Source organism: Canis lupus, chromosome 1, assembly GCF_003254725.2.
Source record: "Canis lupus dingo isolate Sandy chromosome 1, ASM325472v2, whole genome shotgun sequence".
NCBI lineage: Eukaryota > Metazoa > Chordata > Mammalia > Carnivora > Canidae > Canis > Canis lupus.
Genome location: NC_064243.1, coordinates 56,842,635 through 56,870,477, shown reverse-complemented (window position 1 = coordinate 56,870,477; position 27,843 = coordinate 56,842,635). Strand labels below are relative to the sequence as shown.

The following is a 27,843-nucleotide window of genomic DNA, read 5'->3' as shown; positions in this document are numbered from 1 at the left end:
AAAATACAAGCCTTTTTAATAATATTTTACTTTTTCAATCAGGCATGTTTATAACTTAGGAAAAAAAAATCTAAACCCAAAAAAGCAACCTCCAACACAGAGAGGGGAACTATACAGCCAAGAAAAACAAGAAAGTTCTGATGCAATTTGGACCTTTATTCTTCACATGGTGATGTGTCTTATTTAATAGAGTCTGAACCGATTAAAATAGATGACCAAAAATTAAATGTTTAGATTATGTAGTGGATTGTATGATTTCTCAGTTATTTCCTGAGAAATGTCAGTAGCTGATTGGCGTTACAGCATAAAGCAGATATCTAGCTAAAACGCTGCTGGAAAAGTGTTATCTTTGCCAGTAAGCTACATAAGCTGCAGAAACTGACTTCTTCTCAGCACAGACCTAAAGACAGAAGAATCTACCCAGTGAGTTTTGCCAACAAAAATAAAATAAGCACAGCAATAAGCATGGACAGGAAGTGGGAGACCCTATTTCCCCACCTGCCAATTTTGGAGATTCAATCGGATTATCTCAAGTTCCTTTTTTTTTTTTTTTTTTTTAAAGATTTTATTTATTTACTCATGGGAGATGGGGAGAGGCAGAGACACAGGCAGAGGGAGAAGCAGGCTCCATGCAGGGAGCCCAATGAGAGACTTGATCCCAGGACCCCGGGATCACGCCCTGAGCCAAAGGCAGACATTCAACCACTGAGCCACCCAGGTGCCCCTCAAGTTCTTTTTTTAGTACTAAAGTTCAAGTCGGACCTTCACACGCCCCATCCTGACCCCTTATATTTCCTGAATTAATCATCTATGGCATAGATGACCATATGTCCCAGTGTTCTCAGAACAGTCTTGGTTTATATCTGTTGTTCACTTCTCCTTTAACTCTAAAAAGTGCCTAGTTTAGATGATAAATTACATGGCCTTTCTACCCATGATCGTATCCATTTTAATCTTGTCTTATATTTCTAAGGAAAAACATGAACTTATTTTTTGACTTACAAATACAACATTCCACCATTTGCTTTCTCTGAAAAATTTGTGGAGAAATCTCGAACTCCTTTGTGGGTGGTTTGTGAACTATCAACAATGTTTTTAAAAACAGAATAAATATAAGGTAAATTTTTCTTTTAAAAATCAGTGGGCATAATATTCTGTTAAAAGCATTAAATGTGAAATTTTGCTACTTCTTTAAAATCATGGCTGAAATATTTGTGGAAGAATTAATTCAATATCCTAGTGATACAATAAATTTTAATGATTAAAACAGTCCCAGAGTAAGGTCTTCCACTTGACTTTATTAACAATTATAACAACAATGATCTCAAAAGACTGTTCGTAGCAGATGAGATGTCTCATCCATCATCCTGACTGTTTAGAAGCTAAGGAGTTACCAACCAGGGAATATACCCCTTCTACTGCACAGACAAGCTCTGTATGCTAATAATTCCCAAATTTTCTTTAAGGCTAGGACTAAGAGCCCTGCCAATCCCTTGAACAACAGCTTACATATTATTCAGGGAACTTGAAACACTCCTTTCATGGTGAGCAGCACTGAAACAGATTCCGTAATTGATTACTCACTTTACAAGGAAGATTTAACATTTTTTGGTTTTCTGGAAGATACAAAGAGTTCCTTAGTTTAATTCAAATATGATATAAAACATGTCTCATTATAAAGAGTTGTGCTTCCTTTCAGCATTTTTTTTAACTTAACCACTTAAGTCATTGCCTGTGGAAATTTCTTTTTAAGTGAATTAGAGGTCCAATTGGAAGAAAAAAAAACATTTAATCAATTTTGTTTCAAAGATCCATGATTATCATATTTTTAAAAATTAAAGAATGAACTAACATGTTAGACTGCAGCATGCTATGATGACTAATTTACTGTTTGCCCTAACCTAATGAAAACAAAAGGTAAGCTGGATTTGGCACTCACTTGCACTTTCTATCCGTATTAGAAAGCATGCCTTGAGTTTTTGGATCTGAGATCAGGTTCGCTTTGGTAGCCTCAAAGAGCAATTTTCCCTTTTTTTCAAAATTTGCTTTTGATCGTTTCAGACAATTCATCTTCTCAAATGAGAAAGAGAAGAGAGGAATGTTGAATGAGGTTAAGTAAACGGAGAATCTGTCACATAAAGCAAGTTTAAATCCCAGTAACAGCATCCATCCTTCCTAGGACAAACGGAAGCATTATTCTTTTGAAAACATTATTCTTTTAAACAGTGTGTAATGACATCCTCCCTAGAGACTTCCTCCACAAAAGAAGAAAAAATACTTCCCCTTAGAAGTCATCTTCTAGATGCCAAGCGTAAAGAGTGAAGTCAAAACTTGTGTTTTCTCTGTGTAAGAAGGTTCAGAATTAGAACTGCAAAAAGATGTTTCTAAGGGTTTCCTTATGCCCATTTTCTGTCACATACTGGTATTTCCACGAATATAAAGGACTAATTAAGAGAAAATATTGCCATTATTACTTTAGACCTACAAATCAGCGAGTGTGTCCTTACTAAACTTTGAGCCAAGTGTATTTTCTGGTTTCAAGGAAGTCTGCAAGACTCAAATATATGGAATATAAGTTAATTTACTCTTACGTTCCCTATAAGTAGGTGACTTTCTTCTGCTGAAATATAAACCGTGGAACATGTTCCCAAGCACTCTGTGCTCCTGTTACCACCTGAGAACTTGCTTGACAAGACCTATGAAGATTTTATGTCTTTAATTACTTAAATATCAGAAGTTGGCTTTTGTTTTAAATGTTTAAACTATGTCTAGACAACTAAAAGGTAAATAAGCAGAGAAATTACTTCTTTCAATTCAAACACTACTTAACAAATTTAATTAATGCGTGCCCAAATAAACAGTTCTCTTCAAGGATTTCAAAGCTGTTGCAAATGTGTTTAATGTAATAGAACAAAGAAGAAAGACTCTATAGATAAATCATAATTACGATGTTTATTTAGCAAAATAAACTTAACATTTTCTATTAAAAAAACATAAGAATCATATCCAAATTTTAGCTTCCCAATCTTCTTTGGTATTGAAATCAATGTTTGGGATATAAAATATTTCATTTTCAAGTTGAGCCACTGGCTCAACTGTACAACAGTTTTCCATATGTGGAAAATTAAGTTACCTGTAATTGTCTTACTTATTGAACAACCAACTGATGCATTATGTGTCTGCAGAGACCAACATCAAGGAAATATTCACTCACTGATATGTTTTTCTACTGAAAATATATTTAAAAATTTTAATGATTGTCTGGCATCATTTTATTGTGCTGTCCGAATAGTAATCCAATATGGAGATCCTGTTTTCATTTAACTAATGAACTACTCGTCAAGAAAGTTAACACCACCATACCAGGACTTAATAATACTTATTTTTCACCATGACTACACCATTTAAATTTTTTCTGAATTTCTCAGCACTGTGTGCTTCAGTCTTTTCCATAAAATAGTATCTGGAAATTGCTAATAGCATTAAATTAATATCAATAAAACCCAAATCTATCTAAATCTTTTCCTTAAAACCAGACTTGTTGTTTCTTCTGAAGAGTAGTATTATGTGTACCACTAAATTAGCCACGCCAAATACTTCCAGAAACACCATGGGACAACCAAGCTACTCTTATTCCTCTGATAAATCTTTGCCTTTCCAATTCTGATTTCTCCATATCCCTGGCTTCTTGTGTGAAAGTATCTTCTCCTTAATTTGTTAAAAGGAATCTGAGATTAAAAAGTCCAGTAACAAACTAGGGATTTTTTTTTTTTTTTTTGCATAGACTCTTGTGACCACAAAATGACCAAACAATGTATAGCTTTAGTGCTAACACTGTGATTGGGAACAAGAAGAATACAACCACAATAAAATACAGCTATCTATTAGAAGGACTGCATAAAGACATCTTTGGCCATGCAGGCTCTGGGCCCTCTGGAAATAAGTCAGTTGCATTGCCAACATGACAAAGAAAATAGCAATGTTCAGGATCAGGAACAGTCTGGTGTAGGAAGATGACAGCGACGGGGCTCTGCTGCGCGTTGTTGTCATCATCCGGGCCTGTCCAAACCGGCCTTTCAGGGCACCACCGTTTTTGTGTTTCTCATATGTCACATCTGCAAAGTCTAAAAGGTCTTTCATTTCTTCATCTTCATCTATGGGCAGTTCTTTCTGTGCCAAGATCTGAGCTTTCTGTCGAATCTTTTTTTCATTGACTTCAATCTGTGCAAAAATATCAGGGACGGCGTCCACAAATTTATAACGTTTGCCTACCCTTCGGTTTTTCTTTGACTTGCTTTGCTGCTGCTGCTGCTGCTGCGATATGGCAAAAATCCTATCAATGGCCTCCTCCGTCTGCCTCTTGTCTGAAAACCTCAGCAGGCGCTCGGCAGTCTTTCTAAAGCTAGCTGTGTTGCGGACCCGGGACAGGATCTGCTTCTCCAGCAGCTGGAACACGGGCTTAAAACGCTGCAGGTTCTGTTCCACCACAGTGGCATAGTCCTTCACCTCCGGCATGGTGGTGCTCTTGATGGCCGAGCTCCGGTCGAACAGAATTTTCTGACGATCTGCAATGACCTGTGCAAAGGCGGATTGTCCCGCGGTCTCTCCGCTCCAAAGGTAAGTGGCGTAGGCATGCTGGCTGGTGGCTATGAACACGTCCAGCTGCTGGGCGTCTCCGTGGACGCTGAAGCTCTGAACATCTACCGATGGCCCTATGAAGAGGTAAGCTGTCCTGGTGATGGGACTCCGGAGGCGCACGGTGACATTCACATAGTTTGTCCCATTGTAGGGATAGCCCCGAGGGTACGTCACTGAAGCCAAGGTTGCTTTCTCACTGTAGCCAGTATCGTCCATCCAGTACATTTTGTAGAGACCGTCCCGCTGCCTGATGAAAGCCCCGTGGACCCCATCTACCACTGTCTCCTCGAAAGGGACATCCACATTGTGGAAGAAGCTTGCCGCCGTCTCCAGAGGACTCTTGTCTCCCAGGTGTATTTGGTCCACAAGGAGAAGCAGCTGTGGATGCAGGAGGAACAGATTCCTTTGAACATTCTTCAGATTCAGCTGTGGGTTATAAGCTCCCACGCCTTCTCCTCGGATGAAAACCACTCCGTTTTTCTCCACTGCTGCAACCACCCTCCCCTGACAGCTGGCTGCCAGGTCATGCTTGTATTTAGACCATTTTGAAGAGCAGTCTTCCGTGACCTGACCCTCCCAAGGAGAAAAGCAGCTCTTTGACACAGCTGGGGAAAACATCAAAACGTTGTTGAAGAAGGTGTACTTTGGCCCATAGAGAGCCTCAGTAATGAAAGGTACGCCATTGGGAGCAAAAGTAAATGAGTTTTGATCAGGATGTTCATGCCCTGCATTAAAATTTCTCCATCCTTTGATCCAATCTTTGTATTTGTTTCTGTGGACAATGTCATATATTGCACGGCCCCCAAGTTTTCCCGACTTGAAAGAAAGAAAAGATCTGTTGATTTCTGCGGGCAGGGCACTTCCGTAAGTCACAACACCCCAGTCTTCAAAATAATGCAATGTAGGGGTGCCAAAATCCGGAGGTGGAACAGATTTCAAGCTGGCATCGTACCTGAAAGGATTAGTTTTTCAAAATTAAATGGTTTTCTGGTGGAAGTTAAAATAACCCGTCAGTACTGTTATGCCACTTTGCACTGTGGCTGGAGGAAACACCACAAATGATACCCAGAGTGCTGGCAGTGGCTTCTGGAGGAGGGACACGTCTGGAAAACCCATGGATGAGCATGCATGGGGGAACACCCTTCGTGAGGGGGAGAGGAGTCTATCTTCATTACCTGTGATCCTTGGGTTTGAGCCTGAATGACTGTTGCCTCTAATCACCACATGGACCTTCTTCACTTAATGATTTCAGAGCTGCCATCCGAAGGACCGGGGCTCACAGAATAACACTTCTAAACTTCTAGTCTAGGGGCTCCTATTCTTGAGAACCCCATGTTAGGATCTAGACTCTAACAAGCCTAGACTTGTAAGGAAGTATTGTTCTGTGACAACTGACACTGAAAGCTTGGTAGAGTACTTTTCGCCCTCTAAAAAATTAATTTTAATAGAATTAAACTTCATATATTAGATAAAATTTACTGCTGATACCACATCTAAGAATATAAGTGGATAAAATTCAAGAAACTACTAATACTGGGAGATTATAAGTGTGGCTACTACTGCCTACCAACAACCACAGGCTTTGTTTTAATCTTCAGATGATATCATGGACTTTGGACAAAAAAATGGCCTCTCATTTTTATTTATGACAAATGTTTATTATTAAATTTATACAATAGTTAACATTAAACTTCCGCAGCGATTAAGAACACAGGTTTCTGAGTCAGAGAGGGGCCCCGAAACATGATTATTTGCTTTTGATGATTTGAGATAACATTCAGACAGGTTTAGATGATTTCCTCAAGGGAAGAAAGGCAGGCCTATACTATTAGCTCTTAGATACTTCTCTCTAAAATGAATCAATCACCTATGGTTAGTATTACTGGTGTTTGATTTTGGCCGTTTTGTCTGTTGTTCTACGGTCTCAGGCCATCAGAAACTGTGTCTCTACTCAGGTCTAGTTAATAATGTTGGCTTAATTATTGTGATTTAACAAATCCAGACACAAGATGAATTGGCCATACTTCTCTGTGGTCAGTTTGCATATTCCTATGAATGGCAGACTTTGAACCAAGTTAGACTTAGCATTAATCTGACACCTAGAGTCAGATTTATAGAACACTCCTGGTTGTTTATTTAGGGTAAGTGAAATCAGTATTAAATAATTACATCACACCCCTAACAGGAGTCATGAATTGTTATATGTTAATATATCTACTTCAACTGTAATAGTTTTTAAAAATGCTGGTTAATTATAACCAGTTATAACTTTATTAGTGTTTTTGTTCTTAATTGTTTAAACTAGAAAAAAAATTATGATGAGAAGCAAATCAAACCACAGAAGCTTATTTTGGAATTGAATACGCATTTCAATAGCTTGAAAAGACATCAAGGATTAATGAGTAACCAGTTCCCTGTAATTTTTATTTTAATTTATTGGATGCCAACAATGTATTTGGCAGTACTTTAAAAAGGAGACTGGCTTCTCTTTCTGGGCTTAAAAGATTAAGGCAGAAAAAATTACATGGTTCTTTTATTATCAAAGTGAAACTGTCAAATACTGTCAAACAATTTTACACAGTTTTGAAAATTCAGTAACAGTTTTGTTATTAGAAGATTATAATGCTCCATTTACTAAAACAAAACATTATCCTACCTTTATTTATTTATTTCTTTGGTGTGATTGTCGGAATAACCCAGTCTAAATTTTGTGCTTTTTATCTTTATGTGATCTCAAAAATGATGTAAGTTAAAACATGCACATCTATGAAAGGAAATGTCTCTAGCAGAGTGTCAAACGCTGTGACAGGAATTAAAACTGCCAGTGCTGAGGTGGCATATGGAGAAGGGATTACAAAGTGTCTTAGTTTTTCTATTTTTAAATGCAGAAAACTAGCACACTGTACCTCTTGGGACAATTTCTTTTTAAAGATAGCTCAGCATGTCCTACCAGAGAAATTCTGTGTGAAGAGTACACCAGCGCTGCCCTTTGGATGGTGTCCCTGGACCTTCCGTCACACGGTTCCTCCTGATTTGGTCAGCCAGCCAGTTACCACTGCCGTTACGCATGACAAATTTATCCAGGAACACTAATTGGCTTTCTGGACCATAAAACCAGTTGTAATTTGAGTCTGCAATAGCCACAGTTCTTTGAAACCCTGGGGAAGGAAGTTTGACAGAATTAAGATAAATTTAAAACTGCACGCTCCCATAAAGATCTAAACAATGATTTTCAATCCTGCTTGCAAATTAGAATCAACTGTGTATCTTAGATTAAAAAAAAAAAAAACCCAAAAAGCATGATGTCCATGCTTCACCCCAGACTAGTTAATGATACTCCCTCTGAAGGTCCTCCACAAATCTAGTGTGCAAGTTTGTATTTGCTGTGTGGTAACTTATCTTTGGTAGTGGAAGTGCCACAATTCTTAATGCTTAGTATACACCCCACCTTCCTCATTTTCCAATGTTCATGCTATGTGTCATTATAACTGCAGACACATATACTCTCCTCTGGTGCATGGTGAGCTCCTGAACCTGGAATGAGCATCAGCTTTCCTACCAACTCAACCAACTTTCCACACCAAGATAACGACATAAGGTGCTTCAATTTGGCATCCCAAAAAAGTGGAAGTTATAAGGCTTAAAGAAGACACTGCAGTTCTATAGGAAGGAAATTTAATAATTCCCATAGAAGATCGTGCTAATATGTACTGCTGGAAGTTAAAGAGAGGAAATGCAAAGATCATACAGCAAAACAAAAGCAGGTTAAGACTGGATATGCAGGTGTTCTTGAAAAGGAATGGGACACAACTCTGGGCCAGACAGGAATAATCATTACTAGAATAGCCATTGGAGAGGGAAAAAAAAGAGAGAAAGGTTGTTGAGAACAAGTTGACTTTTAATATACAATCCCTTCTAAAATGATACCATGATCATATTTACATAATTTACAGCTGATGTGTTTTGCTTCTATCAGTTTAGCAAATGCTATTCAGAGTGAGTCCTTATGGTAAAATGTGATTTTCTGAGTCTTCTATTAATCTGCAAATTCCCTGAAAGCAAGTATGTTTTATTTCTCTTTGAATCCCCTGCCTGGTACAGTGCCTGGAACATAGCTATTCAATAAGGGTTTGCTGGATTAACTGACACAAATACATGAATCTTCCTCTTAGAGGTGTTCATACTGTCTTTCCAGTTTAGGAGGCAGTCACAAACAGCTCACAGCAGTGATATGGCTGGCTGTCAGATCTCAGATCAAATTACAAAGCACTGAGACCTCTTCCAAGGTCCCTGGCTTTAGATGGCCTTTGTCTATCAAGATAAACTACAAAACAGGCCTCTCCTGCCTATCTAAGAATAAGCAATAAAACACTAGGGTTCTGAAAGTTAAGTCTCAACTAAACTTTAAAAATCTTATGATTCTTTTGCTCTGCGTTACTTTTTGGATATTTAACGCACTAATGGAGATTCTATTCAGTCCATATATATGCAACCAGAGCCAAAAGATTTATAGACTGGATTCTTTACTGTAGATCTAGAATCACTACCTAAAAATTGCATTTCACTGGAGGAAAAAATCCCCATCTTTGTTTCCTTTTTTTTTTTTCTTTTCAAATTTTAATTTAAATTCTAGTTAACCTACAGTGCAATATTAGCTTCAGGAGTAGAATTCAATGATTCATCACTTACAATCAACACCCAGTGCTCATTACAAGCATCCTCCTTAATTCCCATTGCCCATCCAGCCCATCCCCCAACCACCTCCTCCGATCAACCCTTAGTTTGTTCTCTATCTTTAAGAGTCTCCTATGGCTTGTTTCCTCTCTCTTTTTTCTTTCCCCCCTCCTCCCATATGTTCATCTTTTGTTTCTTAAATTCCACCACATATGAGTGAAATATATGGTATTTGTCTTTCTCTAACTCATTTCATTTAGCGCATAATACACTCTTGCTCCATCCATGTTGTTGCAAATGGCAAGGTATCATTCTTTTTGATGGCTGAATAATATTTCATTATATATATACACCACCTCTCCTTTATCTGTTCATCAGTCAATGGACATTTGGGCTCTTTCCAGTTTGGCTATTATTGATACTGTTGCTATGAACATCAGGGTTCATGTGCCCCTTAGAATCTGTATCTTTGTATCCTTTAGGTAAATACCTAGTAGTGCAATTGCTGGGTCATAGAGTAGCTCTATTTTTAACTTTTTAAGGAAGCTCCATACTATTTTCCAGAGTGGCTGCACCAGTTTGTGTTCCCACCAATAGTGTAAGAGGATTCCCCTTTCTCCACATTCTTGCAAACACTTGTTTCTTGTGTTGCTAATTTTAGCCATTCTGACTGGTGTGAAGTGGATCTCTTTGTGGTTTTGATGTGTATTTCTCTGATGATGAGTGATGCTGAATATCTTTTCATGTGTCTGTTGGCCATCTGGATGTCTTCTTTGGAAAACTATTCATGTCTTTCCCCATTTATCAACTGGATTATCTGTTTTTTGGGTGTTACAAAAATCCCCATCCTGATGAAAATATACCTACTAAACTTTTTCTGACATCTTAGTCCTGTTTAGAAACAAAGAGTTATAAGGCTGTTCTAGAAATGAAAGTGTTCTTAAATCATATACATCTTTTTTTAGAGCTAGTTCTCTTAGAAGGCTGAGCTACATGACAACAAGGAATTAGAAGTTTTGTAACAATTCATTTTTCATTTTTTTCTATTTTATACTATTTATTTCAGTAAACTATTTAAAGAAAAGATTAAAGCTCCAACAAATATGTAGGTATAATTTTTCATTTTGAGTATCTGAACAGTTTGAAAATAAAAAAACTAAAAAACAAAAGAGGATCAATTTGGGATTGCATGTAAAGGAAAATTAACATGTAACCATAAATGTTTATAATTTGTTAAGATTCAAGAAAATGAGTTTATATATGTACCCAAGTTTTACATCTACAAAAATAAAAGTGCTGTGGGAGCTACAAATTATATTTGATCCATCCATTATGCTCTGAGCTTTATAATACATAAATCACAAATCTTCATAATAACTTCCCAAATGCTCTGGTTATACGCAACTCTTGGATTCCTTGATTTTTTATTAAAAAATCCCTTTTATTTCAATATCAAACTCCACATTTCTCTTCCTAGTCTAACCCAGTTTCATAATTAGAAAAAACTGTAATAGTTAATGATTCTTCACTATACCTGGTAGGATGGTTCTATACATAAATGCAAAGTGTTGTTTAAGCCATGGGTGGCCAAAGTGGTTGATGTCAAAGTGCCTCTGAACCAGAAACATATACTGGAAGAGTGATCTAGTGGTGTAGCTGCCATATGCAACTCCTTCGTAGAGGGAACCATCTGTCACCTCTCGGAGCAAGACCAGAGACTTCTCCATGATGGTCAGAACTTGTTTGGTCCATAAATAGGCTTCTTGAAGATACCCTGGAGAATGAAAACACATGGAAACAATGACTATGGCTGCAATGAAGCGTAGGGAAAATTATGGCCAAATAAAACCCTCTGAGTTATCTGACTACAGTGCAAATAGCATTTTGTAAAACTCTCACCTACCAACATTATAAATCACATTTTGCTAATCCAGGTTTGTGTCGGGTCTGTGATATAAGTTAAAAAGTTCTTGAATACAAGTCAGTTATTAATTAAATGAAGATAAACCTTGAAATGAGTATTAGTTTCTTATCTAATCTATAATAAATTTGAAATCCCATCACATCTAAGATTACAAACTGCATATAACTTTAAGTTTACAAGAAAAGATCTGGGGGTACCGGGTGGCTCAGTCAGTTTAAATGACTCTCAGTTTCGGCTCAGGTAGTGGGCTTGAGCCCCACATGGGGCTCTTTGTTGAGTGCAGAGTCTGCTTGTCCCTCTCCTTCTGCCCCTCTCCCCCACTCTCTGTTTACACATGCTCTTGCTCGCTCTCTCAGATAGGTAAATAAGATCAATCTGATATTTATATTGTATATATTAAAAAGATCTGTATATTGAGACTTCTATTCAGTTTTTCTAAAAACCACTACTTGAAAATATTTTTGAAGCTTATCATTCATATAAATTGTGCCATTATTTTATAGGATTTTTAACAAGCTGCAAATACTATACAAGTTAAGCAGATAGTCTTCAATTTGTTCCTTCATTAGAAGACAATTTCTCATCCTGTATGTGCCTTTAGATTCCACAGGATCTCAAAAGGTAGCACAGTAGGTTGAGGCACCACTGGAGTAACAATCTAATAAAAAATCTAGTGAAAAATATCAACTGGAAAAAATAAACAAAAATTTTAAAAATAAAAATTAAAAAAAAGAAAACCAACTGGGAGTGCCAAATCTGCCAAAAAAATGAGCTACAAAATTTTGTGCAAGCACTTCAACCTGTCACATTTTTCTACTTCTGCAACTAAAAATTAAAGGCCTTAAAATTTTTATGAAATACTTTTGACTCAAAACTGCTAGCTTTTTATAATTCTTGCAAGACTAGCATTTAGGTAATAATAACAACTTGCATTTCTAAAACATTTGTAATTTACACAGCACTGAACACAACCTTACTTAATCCTTTTACTAATTCAATTAGGCATTATTACTCCAGAATTACAGAAAGCTTGACTTGTTCAAGACCTCTGACACATGACCAAAAAATGAACATAACCTTTGATCTGAATCTAGGTCTTTAGATTTCAATTTTGTTTTGTGTGCTTATATTTAATACATACAACTGGTAAGGATACAATTAAGCTCATTGCCTCCTGATGTGGATGGAGTCTTGTTGCTTTGCTCCCCAGATGTGTATGATCACCAGTGTTGAACACTACCATAGCCTACTGTGCTCGTGTTTTGGGTGTGAGGGCTTCCAGGGGCCCCAGGACCACCAGATCTCAGCATGAATCCAAGGTCCCAGACTCTGTCAGACCTGGATCCCATCTCATGAGGGCAGCACTGATCTCAGGCTCAACTTGAAGAGGTGGCTGTGAATGTACCCTGACTCCTCCTATCCAGCTCTACACCTGACATGCCAGTCTTCTGGATAGCTTTTAGTTTCCATTCTGTAATCATTTGGGTTTAAAATTCTAGTCGTCTTCATCTTTTTCTTCTTTGTATCCTCCATCTCTAACCAGACTCCAATGGAATGCTTATAATCAGTCCTGCTACTTACTGCTCCCTGGTATCACATTACCTGGTTTTCCCTGTTTTTTTCCCTTACAACCATCTTGTTCAGGAGATAATGAGGCAATGTCTACCTTTGTAAACTTCAAATCTGTCAATATGAGGCACTGATATTGTTATTTTATTTCTATTTAAATTTTAGTTAACATACAGTGCAATATTGTTTTCAGGCGTTGATATTGTTATTGATGCTATGCCCTGTGCTTTACCACCAGCCATACACCCTGCTGGAATGTTCTTCATTATTTTCAGTTATCCATATCCTATCTATCTTTCAAAGTTCTATGAACCTTCTCAAACTCACCTAAAGAACATTGTTGTCCTGAATTAAACTCAATACACTCAATTGATATTTAACCATAGCTTCATGACATCCCTTATCTCATTGCATATTCATTTAGACATTTCATATGTCTTCCTTCCAACTGATTTGTAAGCTGCTTCTGTGTGATCCCGTGGTCCCTATGCACCAAGCCTTAGACAGAGTTAGGACATCAGAGAGAACATTCTAATTCTCCCACTTCTGAGATTGTATGTGAGTCCAATGGGAAGTGTCAGTACACTAAGCTCCCCAAGCATCTATGAGGCTGGTCTGGGGAACATGGGATTGTCGAAACAGCCTGTGAGGTAGCTCCTAACGGTAGTGAGCATGCCTAGAAAGGCAGGATTATAAGCCTGATTATTAACTGGGATGGGCAGGGCCAGAGATTTCACCTTTTCCTCTGTCCAATCATCTTATAAATATGTGCATTTCCTATGTGGTGATTCTGCAACACTGTATCCCTGAGCAACCCACAACTGTAATAGGAAATAATTGTACATGGAAACTCCTGCCAGAGGAGAATTATACATTTTGACCCAATCTGAACCAGTATTTTCGATGCCTGCAGGTTATCTGGAGTAATCTTACCTACCATGAAGAATGAAGAAATAAGCTCTATTCCAGCTACTAAATAACTAAAAGTTTATATGAAGAAATAATACTATACTAGACTAAAACCCAAGACTCCAGGCTGAGAGCTAGCTTATCCTGGGTTCCTTCCACCATTTCATGATGATGTCTTTTCACAGGACTTGGGATTTATTTATAAATAGTTGAAGATGTGTATTTTGATATTTTATTAATTTTTTTTTTTGCATTTTGATCTTTTAAATCTTGTTTGTTTCTGTGAGATTAGAGGGCTATAGGAGCTAGGATGAAACTTGGCCCTCATAAAGCTTTCCTTAAATTACTATAAATTGAATCTCTACTCCAAGAGAGGCAACAAAATATAGTGGAAAGAGAGTGAACTTTGAGTTTGGCCAGAACTGGTCCAAATCCCAGCTACCTTATATGGCTGATGGGACAATTAAATTAAATAGGAACAAGGATGAACACATGTCATATGTTTGATTCATATTAGTTTCTTTTCCTTTAAGACTAATTGAAAATGATGGCTGGTTGATAAGATAAGGGAGAAAGCCAGACTTAAGGAAATCTGATGCTGGATAATCTACAAAATGCATAGTAATTCTTGTGGGTAAGTGGTCAAGAGTTCTGTTAGACTTCCGGGCTCCAAGTATATACTTAATATCCTAATAATTCACTGTGATCTTAGGGCTGCTTTTCTTAAATATAGTCTAATTAAATCATACATAGACTTTCATAGGTGTTTTAATTAATTCAGAATTACAAGAACAGAGAAAATGTAATATCAGCAATTATGTATGTTAGGACATTAAAGCAAAGTAGCTATGTGACCCACAAAAGTCATCTCCAAATTTGACCTAAATGATCTAGACTGGTTGTTTTAAGTCCTTAGAGAAAAAATTGGTGTTGTAATGATGCACATCTGTATCCAAAGAACATTCATTTGAAATAATAAACCACCTATTTAGCTTTTAAAAACTACTACGTTTATCCAGGAAGGCTGTCTTCACAGTCAAAATTCTCTGGGGAAATGAATATTCACCACTGACTGCATGCTGTAGGGATATGGCTTGACACGATCCAAAGCCTTACTTAAATAACCTGCAGGCTGATGTAACTACCAGAAATGAAGAATAGATGTCTCTCAACTGTCTAAGAGAAGCCCTGGATATTACTTCATCTCATGAGTCCAGTTAGGATCCAAGTATGAACATGTATGAAGGCTAGGTATAAAATGCTCTGCTCACAAGACAACGGTGACAGATGTTGGCTTGGGCATTCCCTCAGCTGTATTCATACGCACCTTGATTCATCAAAACAAGGCTTCCTGTGAGCAAGGCCATGCAGTTGGTGGGCTGATGATTGTGAAGGTACTGAAATCCCCATCCTCTCCTGTATGAAGTTTCATACATATATCCGGAGACGTTGGCAATCACTTCAAGAAACTTTTCCTGTTGTGTCTTGCTCAAGTAGTTGTACAAGAAGTCATAGGCAGTGGCAAAACCAACCAGAGAGTGAGCAAGCGGGACTTCATCCCAAGGAGCATCTTTCACCAGCCTGCCAAGGAAAATCAACCACATGAATGAGTGCAACAGTCCCACAGCATTTATCACACTTTTCGAGGGTCTGTTTCTTAGGAGGAAAGGGCACAATGGAAGATACAATCTAAGAGGTTTAATGCCTCATAATTAGCTTCCCTCCACATTAGACACAGCATAAAGTCTGTCTCGTGTGAAAATTTTAGAGCGAATGCTTTCCTCTGTCAGCTTTCTGGCCACATCAAGATGTTGAGAATTTTTACTTTTGACTTTTTATTTTTGATGAGAGGTAGAAGAATACATTAAAATAGATCTAAGGCACATAACATGTAGTAGCAGGGCAAAATCTCAGAAACATCTATTTAACTACTACTCACACTACCCTCTTTACAAATAAGAGGTTCTCAGTTCTGTTTTTCGGCCGCCTTGGCAAACCAGTGGAAGCATGTATCCCATCCTATTTCCCACAGGCTGGACCAGGTGAAGGTATCCTGGCTTATAGTTTATGACTTCTCAATCTGGACAGACCCACTTGGTCAAGGCCACGAGGAGAGTGAGAGTGAGGAGAGTGGCTAAAAATCTGGTGTTAGTGAAATGAACTGATTCTAACTCAGATCTTTACATCTTGTTCCTTCTTGTAAGATGAACTGCACTGCCTTTAAGTTCCTTTAAGTATCTTTCAGAGAAGTGTAAAAACTGACCTGTGAAGTATGAAACCGTTATTTTCTAGGAAGCCAAGTTTCTGCTTGGCTGGCTACATTATTCTGCAATGTTTTATTTAACAGTGCATGACCTGCGTTACACAGGAAGCTTCGAAGGGATCTTTCACAATCACAATTCCGTGGAACTATCTATCCAGAAAGCCCTCCCCATGTGCTCAAGATGTATTTGCATAATCTCTGGGACAGAGACACGAGTGAAGAGTGTGCTGTACAGGTGGGCGGTGGAAGAATACTCTTGATTGGGGATTAAATGAAAGCTTAATATTTCTATGCCATGAACCACTTGACCTCTGGGCAATCTGGTGAAGCCTTGGCCTCTTTCTCAGTGTTTGAAAATTCATAAGATAGAATACAAAGGGATATAAGGAAATCTGTTACTTTGACATGTATCTATCAATACAGATTTTTGGAAAAAATTGTGATCTCTGTGCTTTATTACGGTACTAAAAAATAAGATTTAATAGCAGAGACAGTAACTACTATAATTTATAAGTAGTGATAAGCATAAACAATAGTATCTACAATAACTATATTGTGATATGAAAATATCAAGTGATACTTACCTATGTCAAAGTTGTAAGTTCTCCCAATATTACTATAGGGGTATCTATGTTCAAGATTTGGAAGAATTGCTAAATTTCAGTTAGAGTCAATGAAAATGAAGATGCAGTATTTCTCCCATACAAACCCCATCGATCTCAAGACATGAACACTTAATATTATGAGAGACCATCTCTTCTAGACTATATTCTTCTTTTAGGAGTTTATATGATGCCTTCTGTGGTCTGTGGTCACTTTGCAGTATTTCTTTTTTAAAATTTTATTTATTTATTCATGAGAGACAGAGAGAGAGAGAGAGAGAGGCAGAGACACAGGCAGAAGGAGAAGCAGGCTCCATGCAGGGAGCCCGATGTGGGACTCGATTCCCGGTCTCCAGGATCACGCCCTGGACTGAAGGTGGCGCTAAACTGCTGAGCCACCAGGGTTGCCCATGCTGCAGAATTTCAACATCACTCCCCAACTGATGGTATCTCATTTCCCTTTCTCACTTTTTTGCCTTAGTGTTGTGTGTGTATATGTTTATGTATCCTCTACCAGATTTTAAGTTCTACAAGTCTAAGGTTTTATTTTTTTCTCTCTTTTATTCACTACTGGATCCCTAATCTTATAATAGTGTCTGACACAAAGAAGATGCTCAGCAAACCGTTTTGGAAAGAGGAAAAATGAAGGAACAGGCCTATAAATCTAGGCCACACTATTAACAGTGAGTAAGTTATCATCACAAAATCAGAAATCTGGAGCAATCTCTTGGTACCTAATCATTATTTCAGTGTTTGGTTAGCTGTGGTGCTATGGCCTGGTGCTATGGCCTAGTTATGCAACCCATAACTAGGGTTGATGACTTTTTTAACCATCTGGATACAGACAAAGCCACCTTGCCCGTCAGCTTGCTAGTGTGTACTGGTTATAAACAGACTATGAAGAGTGCGAATTAATTCCCCACTTTTAGGGAAAAAACCAACATCTCCTGCAAGCTCAGTGCCAGGGAGTTAGGAACACAGTCTTCAGTGACTCCTGGTGGTTGGTGAGTGAGGCAGAGAATCTGAGTCATTTGTTTCCCAGCCTGTGTCTTGGAGCCATGTCACGATGCATCTATACATGACAGCATGTCCACCTATTATGGTAGAGTTGACATCAATGAACCACTACTGTCTGCCCAACCCTGGCATATTTGATTAACCAGTGAACTTATTTCTCTTTTTACCAGTGAACTTATTTGTATAGATCAAAGAACATTTATTATAATTTTCATCCTTCAGGAAGTATTATTATGCAATCTCTGTGAAAATCTCCAAGCTCTCCCATTACACTTGTTTATTCCAGGCAGTTTTCAACTCAACAAATGCTAGGACACCAATAAAAAAAAGTTTATACAATCAAGCTCAACACTATATCATTATGATATCTGACCTGTAATAGTTACATTCCTAAAAGGATTTAGATAACAATCTACATTGTTATTTAGATAACAATCTAAACATCTAATATCTAATTGTTATTTAGATAACAATTTAGATTGTAATCTAAATCCTTTACCAATACAATCTGACCCAGCCGTAGATACCAAGAGCCATGATGAGAGAGAGCATTATTTGACTGTCATGGAAACCAAAGGAAATTTGCTTCTAGCTCATGGATGGCAGCAAAGAAACTATCAGATTCAATGTGATCCTTACTACTGGTTAATAAATCTACTAGTGGAAAAGTTGGTTGAGTGGTGAATCATTTAAAGAAAAAAGTATAGATATTAATTTATGAATTTTATTTCAGCTTAAAATATCTATGTGTATACACATTCACCAATCTTTTGAAGGTGAGCTAAAAGCCTTTTCTTTAAATGTGGGTCTACAGATTAGGTCATTGCGGTTCTTTCTGCAAAGCACACACACAAACACATCATCACAATTTCAAGCTTAGTTTCACAATTTAGTTTCTCTATGACATAGGAATTAAAAATACCTGTGAAGGAATGTGGAATCCTTCCAGATTTTTAAGTTTTTTTCCCCCTAAACTTTAACAAATCTCATCCACACTAAATTATGATAGTAATCTTTTACAGTAAGTAATTCCAAACCATTTAAGTTAGTTTTAGAAACATACATTCTTTTCCTTTTTTTTTTTTAAGATTTTATTTATTTATTCATGAGAGACACAGAGAGGGAGAGAGGGGCAGAGAGAGAAGCAGGCTCCATGCAGGGAGCCCAACGTGGGACTCGATCCCAGGACTCTGGGGATCACACCCAGGGCCAAAGGCAGGGGCTCAGCCGCTGAGCCACCCAGGTGTCCCCATTCTTTTTCTTTTTGAACTCACACTTATTCTATTTATATAATATTAAAATTGTATAAGAACAAGTATTGTTGAAATTGGCATAAACTGATTTGAAAACAAATACCACTGACATTTGCAAACTATCTTATTCTAGAGATGAATGGACATAGCAGAGGGCAGACAACTGGCCTTGACACTCAGCCTTCTATGAGAGTAGTCGCTGCCAAGGTTACACAAGTCAGTTTAGAGGAGGGTTAGGAAAATTTTTACTGTAGTCTTCTTTTTATGACCTATACCTTCTCCCCTTAAGAGCCATTCTTAAAGTAAGGTCTATGGACCCCTGGGGTCTCCAAGACCCTTTGAAGGAATCCTCAAGTAAAAATTATTTTCCTAATAATATAAAGATATTATATGTTGACAATTGCACTGATGATGCCAAAGCACTGATAGGTTAAAAATGCTGGCAGCTTAAATGAGAATCCAAGCAGGGGCGCTGAACTTCAGGTGATTCCGCATGCTGCCATGTACCCTAAGTTACAAAAGTAAAAACTAAAAAGCCGGTTTCATTTAAGGATATCCTTGAAAAAGTGGTAAAATGAGAATTTTATAAAATCTCAACCCTCTGAGTAGATCTCTCTTCTGTATTCTGTGTTATGAAATGGGAAGTATGTATAAAAAAGTGCAGTGAATACCAAAGGGCAGGGACTGTCACAATTAAAGGAAATTGTGCATTAAGAGCTGAGCTTGTTCCTTTTTTTTGTCATGAAACATCATTTTTACATGAGAGAATGATGAACTGACAAATTCTAGTTATTTAGACTTTGGTATTTTTAAGCGGAAGTTTTCATTGAAAATGAACAAGGAAGCCTGCCAGTTCAAACAAAATTGAAAGCCTTTGCTGCCCAGGACAAAATTTGAGCTTTTTCAAGAGAAAATAAAATTTTAGAAAGCTTGTATTTGCTGTCATGCGCTTAAGAGTTTACCAATATTCACAAACTTTTCTGATGAGGTCAGTGATAACAGATGTGATTTATTTTTATATTGTATCACTAAATATGTCAATACTTGGAGGACTGTAAGAACTCAGCAAACATTCAGAATAAAAAGGCATGATATTACAAAACTGTACACAGATAAAAGATAAGTACAAAATATACCAGTGGATTTTCCTACCAATTAGAAGAGAACATGGTTTCATATTCAATACTGAAACTTTTATGATCCAGAGTCAATATAAAATTAGCTTGTATGAAACTACCATTGGTCAAGTTCTAATCTAGTATCAGAGTATCCACAATTATCTGAAAAATTCTTAAAATACTCCGTTCTTTTCAATCACATATTGACGTGAAGCAGCTGTATGCTTCATAGAAATCAACCAAAATACCAACTGCAACACACCAAATACAGCAAAAAGGCAAGATATGCAAACATGTTAAACAATGACCTCCTTTCACACTATTTTGTTTTAAAAAATACAGTTATTTCCTCCTAAAAATATGTTATTTAATGTTAATAGGAAATAGACTTTTCACCCTAAAGGAAAAAAAAAAGAAACAGACTTTTCCAATGAATGCATACATATTTGAAATATTTCTCAGCTTTTCAAATATAATAAATACTGATATTTAAATATCAATATAGTCCAGACAAGCAAAAAGCCCTTTAATATCTTCATTAACTTTTAAGAATGTAAAAGAATTCTGGATCCAAAAAGTTTAAAAACTGCTGCCTAGAATATTTTCAAAGATGAGTTTAAGTGATTTTATGTGACACAGAATGATGTGAACACGAAAATGAACTCTTAATTGCCTAGGCTGGGGGGTATGGCATGGATGGGGAAGGGCATAGAGCTTATCAAGATGTGCTTCTTCCAAGAATCAGGCAGATTGTCAAAGGAAGAAAAAAGGCATAAAAATCTTTCCAAAATGTAATAGCTTCATTGATTCAAATTTTTATAATAGTTTTATACAAACAGAATGCCTCCATTATCATAAGTGCCTTTTGAACTATCTATTATGTATAGAGTTATAACAGGAAATCTAAGCCTCTATTATTTAAAAGTGGGCAGGTTAGTTGATTAAAAAAACTAACAAAAAGAAGTCTAATAATAATGTTGGCATCTATTTTTATTTATATACATTTAAGAATGATCAAATGATTATATTTATATTTTTTCATATAGTTTTAATAGATACATATTCTTTAGAAAATAACCATCTGTGAAAAGATTAATGTTAGTATTACAAGATTCACAGAATACTCTTTACATAATCTTGTTTAACTTTTTATGTATTTATTTCATTTACACAAATTCCGTTAAAGTAAATATGTGGAATAACAGTAATCTGGCATTTAAAATCTAAGAGGGGCCAAGAAATCACTGATATTTATTTAAATGAATCAACAGTATACAAAAAGTAAATACTACAAACCACAGGGTAACTCATAATGCCCTTTGTAATGTTATTATGACTATTAGTCTTGCTGCCTAGCACTTTTTACAGCCTAACAGTTCTATGTCAGGCTTTTCTATATGTAACTATATTGTGAAGATCATGATTTGATCCCTGGTATAGGCAAATTTATGTATTTTTATGTTTAAATGAAGCTCTACTGTGTAACCTTTATAAAAAGCAGAACTCCAAACAATCCTTTTACTCATTCTGAGAGAACATACAGTTTTAGAAGCCCATAAAATATTTACTTAGTAAATTCATAAAGTAGAAGAATCATGTTTAAAAAATCTGGCTTATTTTAGACAATATATATTTATATCAATATAAATTTAAGAGAAAATGAAGGAAGGCTGGAGCAGTAGCAACTTCACTTTTGCCAGCTTCACTGCAGCTGTGTCTACTGTAAATAAGCCACATTTTTGCCTACTGTGCACTTGGTCATACCACCCAAGTATGCCAAAATAAGGTTTTGTTCTATCTTAAAATGTAAATTAGTCTATTCATTCTAAAAGTGTCCTGAAGACAGTAATCTGATAGAAAGTCATTCAATTTTCACCCAAATGTCTTTGTGTGTTTGGAAACAACTTCCAGTAAGTTAGGAGAATCCAGTATTACTACTGTTTTTAAAAAACATGACTAATGGCAATTGTGATTCATCTTTTTTTCCTCTGTAAGTTAAATGGGAAAACCATAACATTAAATGTCAATAACAAGTTAAATTCTGTAAGTTATTCCCGTAAAACTTAGCCAAAGGAAGTGGATTTCTAAGCTGTGTGGCCTTGCCTGTGAAGCATACTGGGGCCTTGACAGTGATTTGCCAAGAAGAGCAGGGTAAGCCTGGAATTTACAGAGCCTTGATGCAGAGACCTCTGAGTGGGTGGTCAGGTATCCAAGGGGCATATTCAGCTAAATTCTGGCCTGGCTTGGTGTCTATATTCCTGTTTGATCAGGTGGCTAAGGGTGGCATTTGCAACATCAAGCAAAATTCACTATTTATAGTTAAGAGGAAAGAGAGAAGTTGTACTTCATATTATATAGTAAGCACATAGTATGTGCCAAGCTCTTCATATACTTTATTTCACCTAATCTTCAAGACTTATATTGGGATATTACATGCCCATTTAATAAATTGTAAAACTGGTATTTAGGTAGGAAAATTCCATGTTTAAGATCACAAAGTTAAATGGTGGAGCCTAGGATGGAATCCAAGACTATGTGAATCTAGACTTGTTTTATACTTCTACCTGGTGAGGGAAAGCACAGTGCTTTCAAAGAAAGTCACCATGTTTGCAATAGGAACCCAGCCAGAAGAAAGTGCTAAAGTTAGCAGACCTACCAAGAGCCAGGCCAAAAGGCACTTACAAGGAAATACAATCCAGGGTTTGAGCCCCACCATGTCCATGATACCAAGGGAGAATATAAGGTAAGAAATGTGAGAAAAAGGGCAGAGATTAGAAGAGATAACCATGACTCCATGTTCATGTGGTTGCTCATGACCCACTCAACAACCTAAGATACCAATCATACAGAACGCCTGGAACAACTCTTCCTCTCTCCACAGACATCTGCTTAGTGTGGGGCTCATAGATTACTACTCTAGGTACAGCTGGTACAAGGGCTAGTGGGCCTGAACTTGCACACTGAGAGCCATCAGCTCCTTAGTAAGCTGGACAGGGCTACAATGGACAGAAATGGACAATGAGCTTCCCTTTTTCAATATCTAGTTTATTCCCTACCCGATAAAAGTAGTGCTGGAAGGATAACAGTATGATAGATTGGAAATTGACTGTATATTGAGAAATTGGGTCACTTGGGCAGTGCAGTCAGTTGAGTGTCTGTCTCTTGGTTTTGGCTCAGATTGTGATCTCAGGGTTGTGATACTGAGCCTGTGTCAAGCTCTGTGCTCAGAGTCTGCTTAAGACTCTTCCTCCCCCTGTCCTTCTATCTCCCATGCTCTGCTTGTTCTCTCTCCAAAATAAATAAATCTTAAAAAAAAGTCTTCAGGAAAAATAACTTAGCCCTAAGATATAAAAACATTTTCTCTCACTATCCATATTTCTATATTCATTAAATTACCAGATTCAATATAGCAGTACCCTACCGCTTAATTTCCTTTTAAAGCTTAGAATTCAATACTCCAAGTATTAAATTCTAAAATACAAAAATTTAGGTCAGGTTGGCTCCACTCAAGCAGAACACTGAGGAATCAATTATATAAAAGCAGAAACTAAAGAGAATATCCATATTGCTTTAAAAAAGTATGATAAATAATGTGTAGAGAAAGTGAATTTGAATGTCAAAACATACCAAGCTAATGAGAATAAAATGTAGAGTAATGTTGTTAAATGGGAAAAGGCACCGCTATGTCATTATTCCAATGTTTAATTCACTGACACAAGGTCTTAAGCAAATATCCAAGTATGCCATCCAAGCATAATATAGTTAAATAGAATCAAACAGCATTTATAATTGTAATCCCTTTTAGCTGACCAGTGGGCTAGTGTCCAGGCTGGGCTAGTGTCCAGCCTGGAAAGATAAGAGGGAGAAATATGATAGGCAAGAGGATTCAAATATGATAACAAGACTCCTATGTCATTGGAATGGCAGAGTTCAAAGGGCTAGGGTTAGTCCTTACCTATCAAATTCTAATGAAAAATTATCAAAGAACTCATAATGGAGAAATTCTGAAACCTACAAAGAATAGGAGAGAATAACACAGATTTATCTATATTGTTCACAAAGCTTAATAAAATGATTTTTGCCCATTTAAAAAACTATCTTGGTATTTTATAAGTTTAACATACTTTACATTTATATGTGTACAATATAAAACAAGTTTCAAAGAGTTTAGGTTTCAGTAGGACACCTTATTGCTGTCATTGCTTTAGTCAATGACTATACAAACAACCAGTGACCATGTAAGAAACAATGCCTGGAAAGAAGGAAAAGAAGAAGAAGAAGAAAGAAGAAAAAAGAAAGAAGAAAGAAAGAAAGAAAGAAAGAAAGAAAGAAAGAAAGAAAGAAAGAAAAGAAGAAGAAGAAGAAGAAGAAGAAGAAGAAGAAGAAGAAGAAGAAGAAACAATGCCTGAAAATAGTCAATGTGATGGTAATAAAAAAATTAAGCATGTGAGAATAGCCAGGGAAGTCAATTAAAAAAAGAATAATGATGGAGGGTAATTAACTCTGCCAGAGAAGAAAACATGGTGTAAAATTTCACCAATCAAAACAGAGTGTCATGACATATGAATAGACAGACACATTAATGAAACAAAACAAAAAGGTGCAAAATATATGGAAATTTGGTACGTGATAAAGGAAGCATCAAAAATAAATAGGGAGGGATGCCTGGGTGGCTCAGCCGTTGAGCATCTGCCCCTGGCTCAGGGCATGATCTGCAGTCTCAGGATTGAGTCCCACATCAGGCTCCTCTGCCTTTCTCTCTCTGTGTCTTTCATGAATAAATAAATAAAAGCTTTAAAAAAATAAATAAATAGGGAAAAGAAGTAACTTTAAAAAAGTTATACTGGCACAACTGGACAATTATTTGAAAAAAGATAAAGTTAAATCCAAACTTCACAGAATACAACAAAATAAACTCTATATAAATTAGGCATCTAAATGTAAAATATGAAATCATACTATTATTAGAAGAAAACACAGATGAATTCCCTTGTGATCTGGCCAGCTATGATTCAAAAGCAAAAAACAATAGAAAAATAAAGTGACCAGGGATGCCTGAATGGCTCCATGGTTGAGCATCTGCCTTTGGTTCAAGTTGTGATCCTAGGGCCCTGGGATCGACTCTTATATCAGGCTCCCTACGGAGAGCCTGCTTTCTTCTTCTGCCTATGTCTCTGTGTCTCTGTGTCTCTGTGTCTGTCATGAATAAATAAATAAAATCTTTTTAAAAATTAAAAAAAAGAAAAAGAAAGTGATCATTTGGACATGTAAAACTTTAAAAACAACTTTTGCATAGGAGAAAAAAACCACCACAAGCAAAATCAAATACAAATAACAATTGGTAAAAAGTATTTACATCATATATCTTGAATAGTTACACTTACTTAAACATACAAAAAGCTCTTAAAATTTAAGAAAAAGATAAAAATCTCATTAGAAAAATGAACAAAAGACAAAGAAGACAGCAAAAAAGAAAGGTAAATATCTTCCCTCCCAAATTCTCATCTCCACTTATAATAAATATTATAGGGATCTTAGAAAGAAAAGAGGGAAAAAAGGGCAGGAGTTTATTCAACAAAATAATGGCTAAGGTAGGGAGAAATAAACACACATCCAGATACAGGTAGCCCAAAGAGTTATAAAAAGATAAATCTAAAGAGGCCCACAAGTTGCATTTAAATTGTCCAAAATCGAAAATAAAGAATCTTAAAAGTAGCAAAACAAAAGCATCTTGTTAACATATAAAGGAACCCTCATAAGACTATGAGCAGATTTCTCCACAGAAACCTTTCAGGCCAGAAGGGAGTGGGATGATATATTCAAAGTGTTGTAATAAAAAACTTCCAAACAAGAATACTCTACCCAGCAAAGTTGTCTGTCAGAAATGAATGACAGATAAAGAGGTTCCGAGACTCTAGAAGGAGTTCATCACCACTAACCGGCCTTACAGGAAGTGTTAAAGGGACTTCTTTAAGCTGAAATGAAGGATGCTAACTAGTAACATGAAGATATAGGAAAGTATAAAACTCATAGGTAAAAATAGATATATACTTAAATTCAGAACACTCTACTATTGTAATGGTGGTAAGTAAATCACCTATAACTTTAGTATAGATTTGAAAAGAAGAATATTAAAAATAATTATAACTATAATAATTTGTTAATAGATACACAATATTAAAAAATGTAGGGATCCCTGGGTGGCGCAGCGGTTTGGTGCCTGCCTTTGGCCCAGGGTGCGATCCTGGAGACCCAGGATCGAATCCCACGTCGGGCTCCCAGTGCATGGAGCTTGCTTCTCCCTCTGCCTATGTCTTTGCCTCTCTCTCTCTCTCTGTGTGACTATCATAAATAATAAATAAAATAAAAAAAAATGTAAACTGTGACACCACAGTGGGGAGAAGTGTAAAAATGTAGTTTTTGTATGTGTTGCAAGTAAAGTTATTAACTTAAAACAGGCTGTTAAAACTAGAAGATGTAAACCTCATGTTGACCACAAAGGAAAAAGCCTATAGCAGATAACCAAAAGAGAAAGGAAACACTACAGAAAATCAACAAATCAGAAAGTAAGAGAGCAAGAGAGGAAGAAGAAAGGAACAAAAGGACTAAAAAACAGCCAGAAAATAACAAGTCCATATTTATCAATAATTACTTTAAATTGTAAATGGATTAAAGTCTCCAATCAAAAAACATAGAGAAGCTAAACAGATATTTAAAAAGACCTATCAAAAAAAAAAATAAATAAAAAGACCTATCCATATGTTGCCTACAAGAGACTTACCTCAGCTTTAAGGACATATAGATTGAAAGTAAAGTTAGGGGAAAAGATATTCTATGCAAATGGAAAGCAAAAGAGAGCAGGAGTAGCTATACTTAGATCACACAAAATAAACTTTAAGTCAAATGATAACAAGAGACAAAGAAGGTCATTACATAATAATAAAAGGCCAATTTATCAAGAGGATTGACATTTTAAATATTTATGCATCTAACATAGGAACACCTAAATATATAAAGCAAATATTAATAGTTCTGAAGGAAGAAACAGAGCAATACAGTAATAGTAGGAAATTTCAGTACCTCAGTTTCAATAATAGATCATCTGAAAGTAGATCATCCAGGCAAAAAAACCAATACGGAAAACTGTACTTATACTACACCTTAGACCAAAACTAAAACTACACATTAGATCAGATATACATAAAAACATATATACACATAGACCATATATATATAAACATATATATATGAAATATTTCATCCAATAGTAGCAGAATACACATTCTTCTCAAGCTCATGTGGAACATTCTCCAGCATAGATCATATATTAGGTACAAAGCAATTCCTAATAAATTTAAGAAAATTAAAAAAATTTTTAAGAAAATTAAAATCATAGTAAGCATCTTTTCCAAACATAATGGTATGAAGCTAGAAATCAATTATATGAAAATTGACAAATATGTGGAAATTAAACAACATACTCCTAAGTAACCAATGGGTCAAAGATAAAAGCAAAAGGGAAATCAAAAAATATCTTGAGACAAATGAAAATGGAAACACAACATACCACAACAAATTGGATGCAGTAAAAACTGTTCAAAGAGGAAAGTTCATAAAGATAAAAGCCTACACTAGGAAAACAGAAAGATCCCAAATAAACAAGTTAACTTTACATCTCAAGGAACTAGAAAAAGAAGAGCAAATTAAGCCCAAAGTTAGTAGAAGGAAGGAAATTACAAAGTTGAGGCAGGGATAAATAAAACAGACTAAAAAGACAATAGAAAAGATCAATAAAACTAAGAGCCGATCTTTTGAAAAGATAAATCAATAAATGTGATACACCCACATTAATAAAATGAATGATAAAAATCATATG

The 27,843-nt window shown here is 36.3% G+C and overlaps 1 protein-coding gene across 6 annotated transcripts in view; it reads right to left on the bottom strand.

The window, feature by feature from the left end:
• Positions 1-2,933: 2,933 nt before the first annotated feature.
• Positions 2,934-27,843, bottom strand: part of DSE (dermatan sulfate epimerase) — an 81,069-nt gene continuing 56,159 nt past the window's right edge. For 5 of the 6 annotated variants that reach the window (XM_035710346.2, XM_025422794.3, XM_025422795.3 and 2 more), the window contains 4 exons: positions 15,042-15,295; positions 10,847-11,086; positions 7,589-7,796; positions 2,934-5,590 (listed from right to left, as the gene is read on the bottom strand). In XM_035710346.2, coding sequence (XP_035566239.1) covers positions 3,829-5,590; positions 7,589-7,796; positions 10,847-11,086; positions 15,042-15,295 — 2,464 coding nt within the window. In that variant the 3' untranslated portion in view covers positions 2,934-3,828. Of the gene's footprint in view, positions 5,591-7,588; positions 7,797-10,846; positions 11,087-15,041; positions 15,296-27,843 lie in introns of those variants that run through there. The other variant, XM_035710354.2, reaches the window with a different exon arrangement.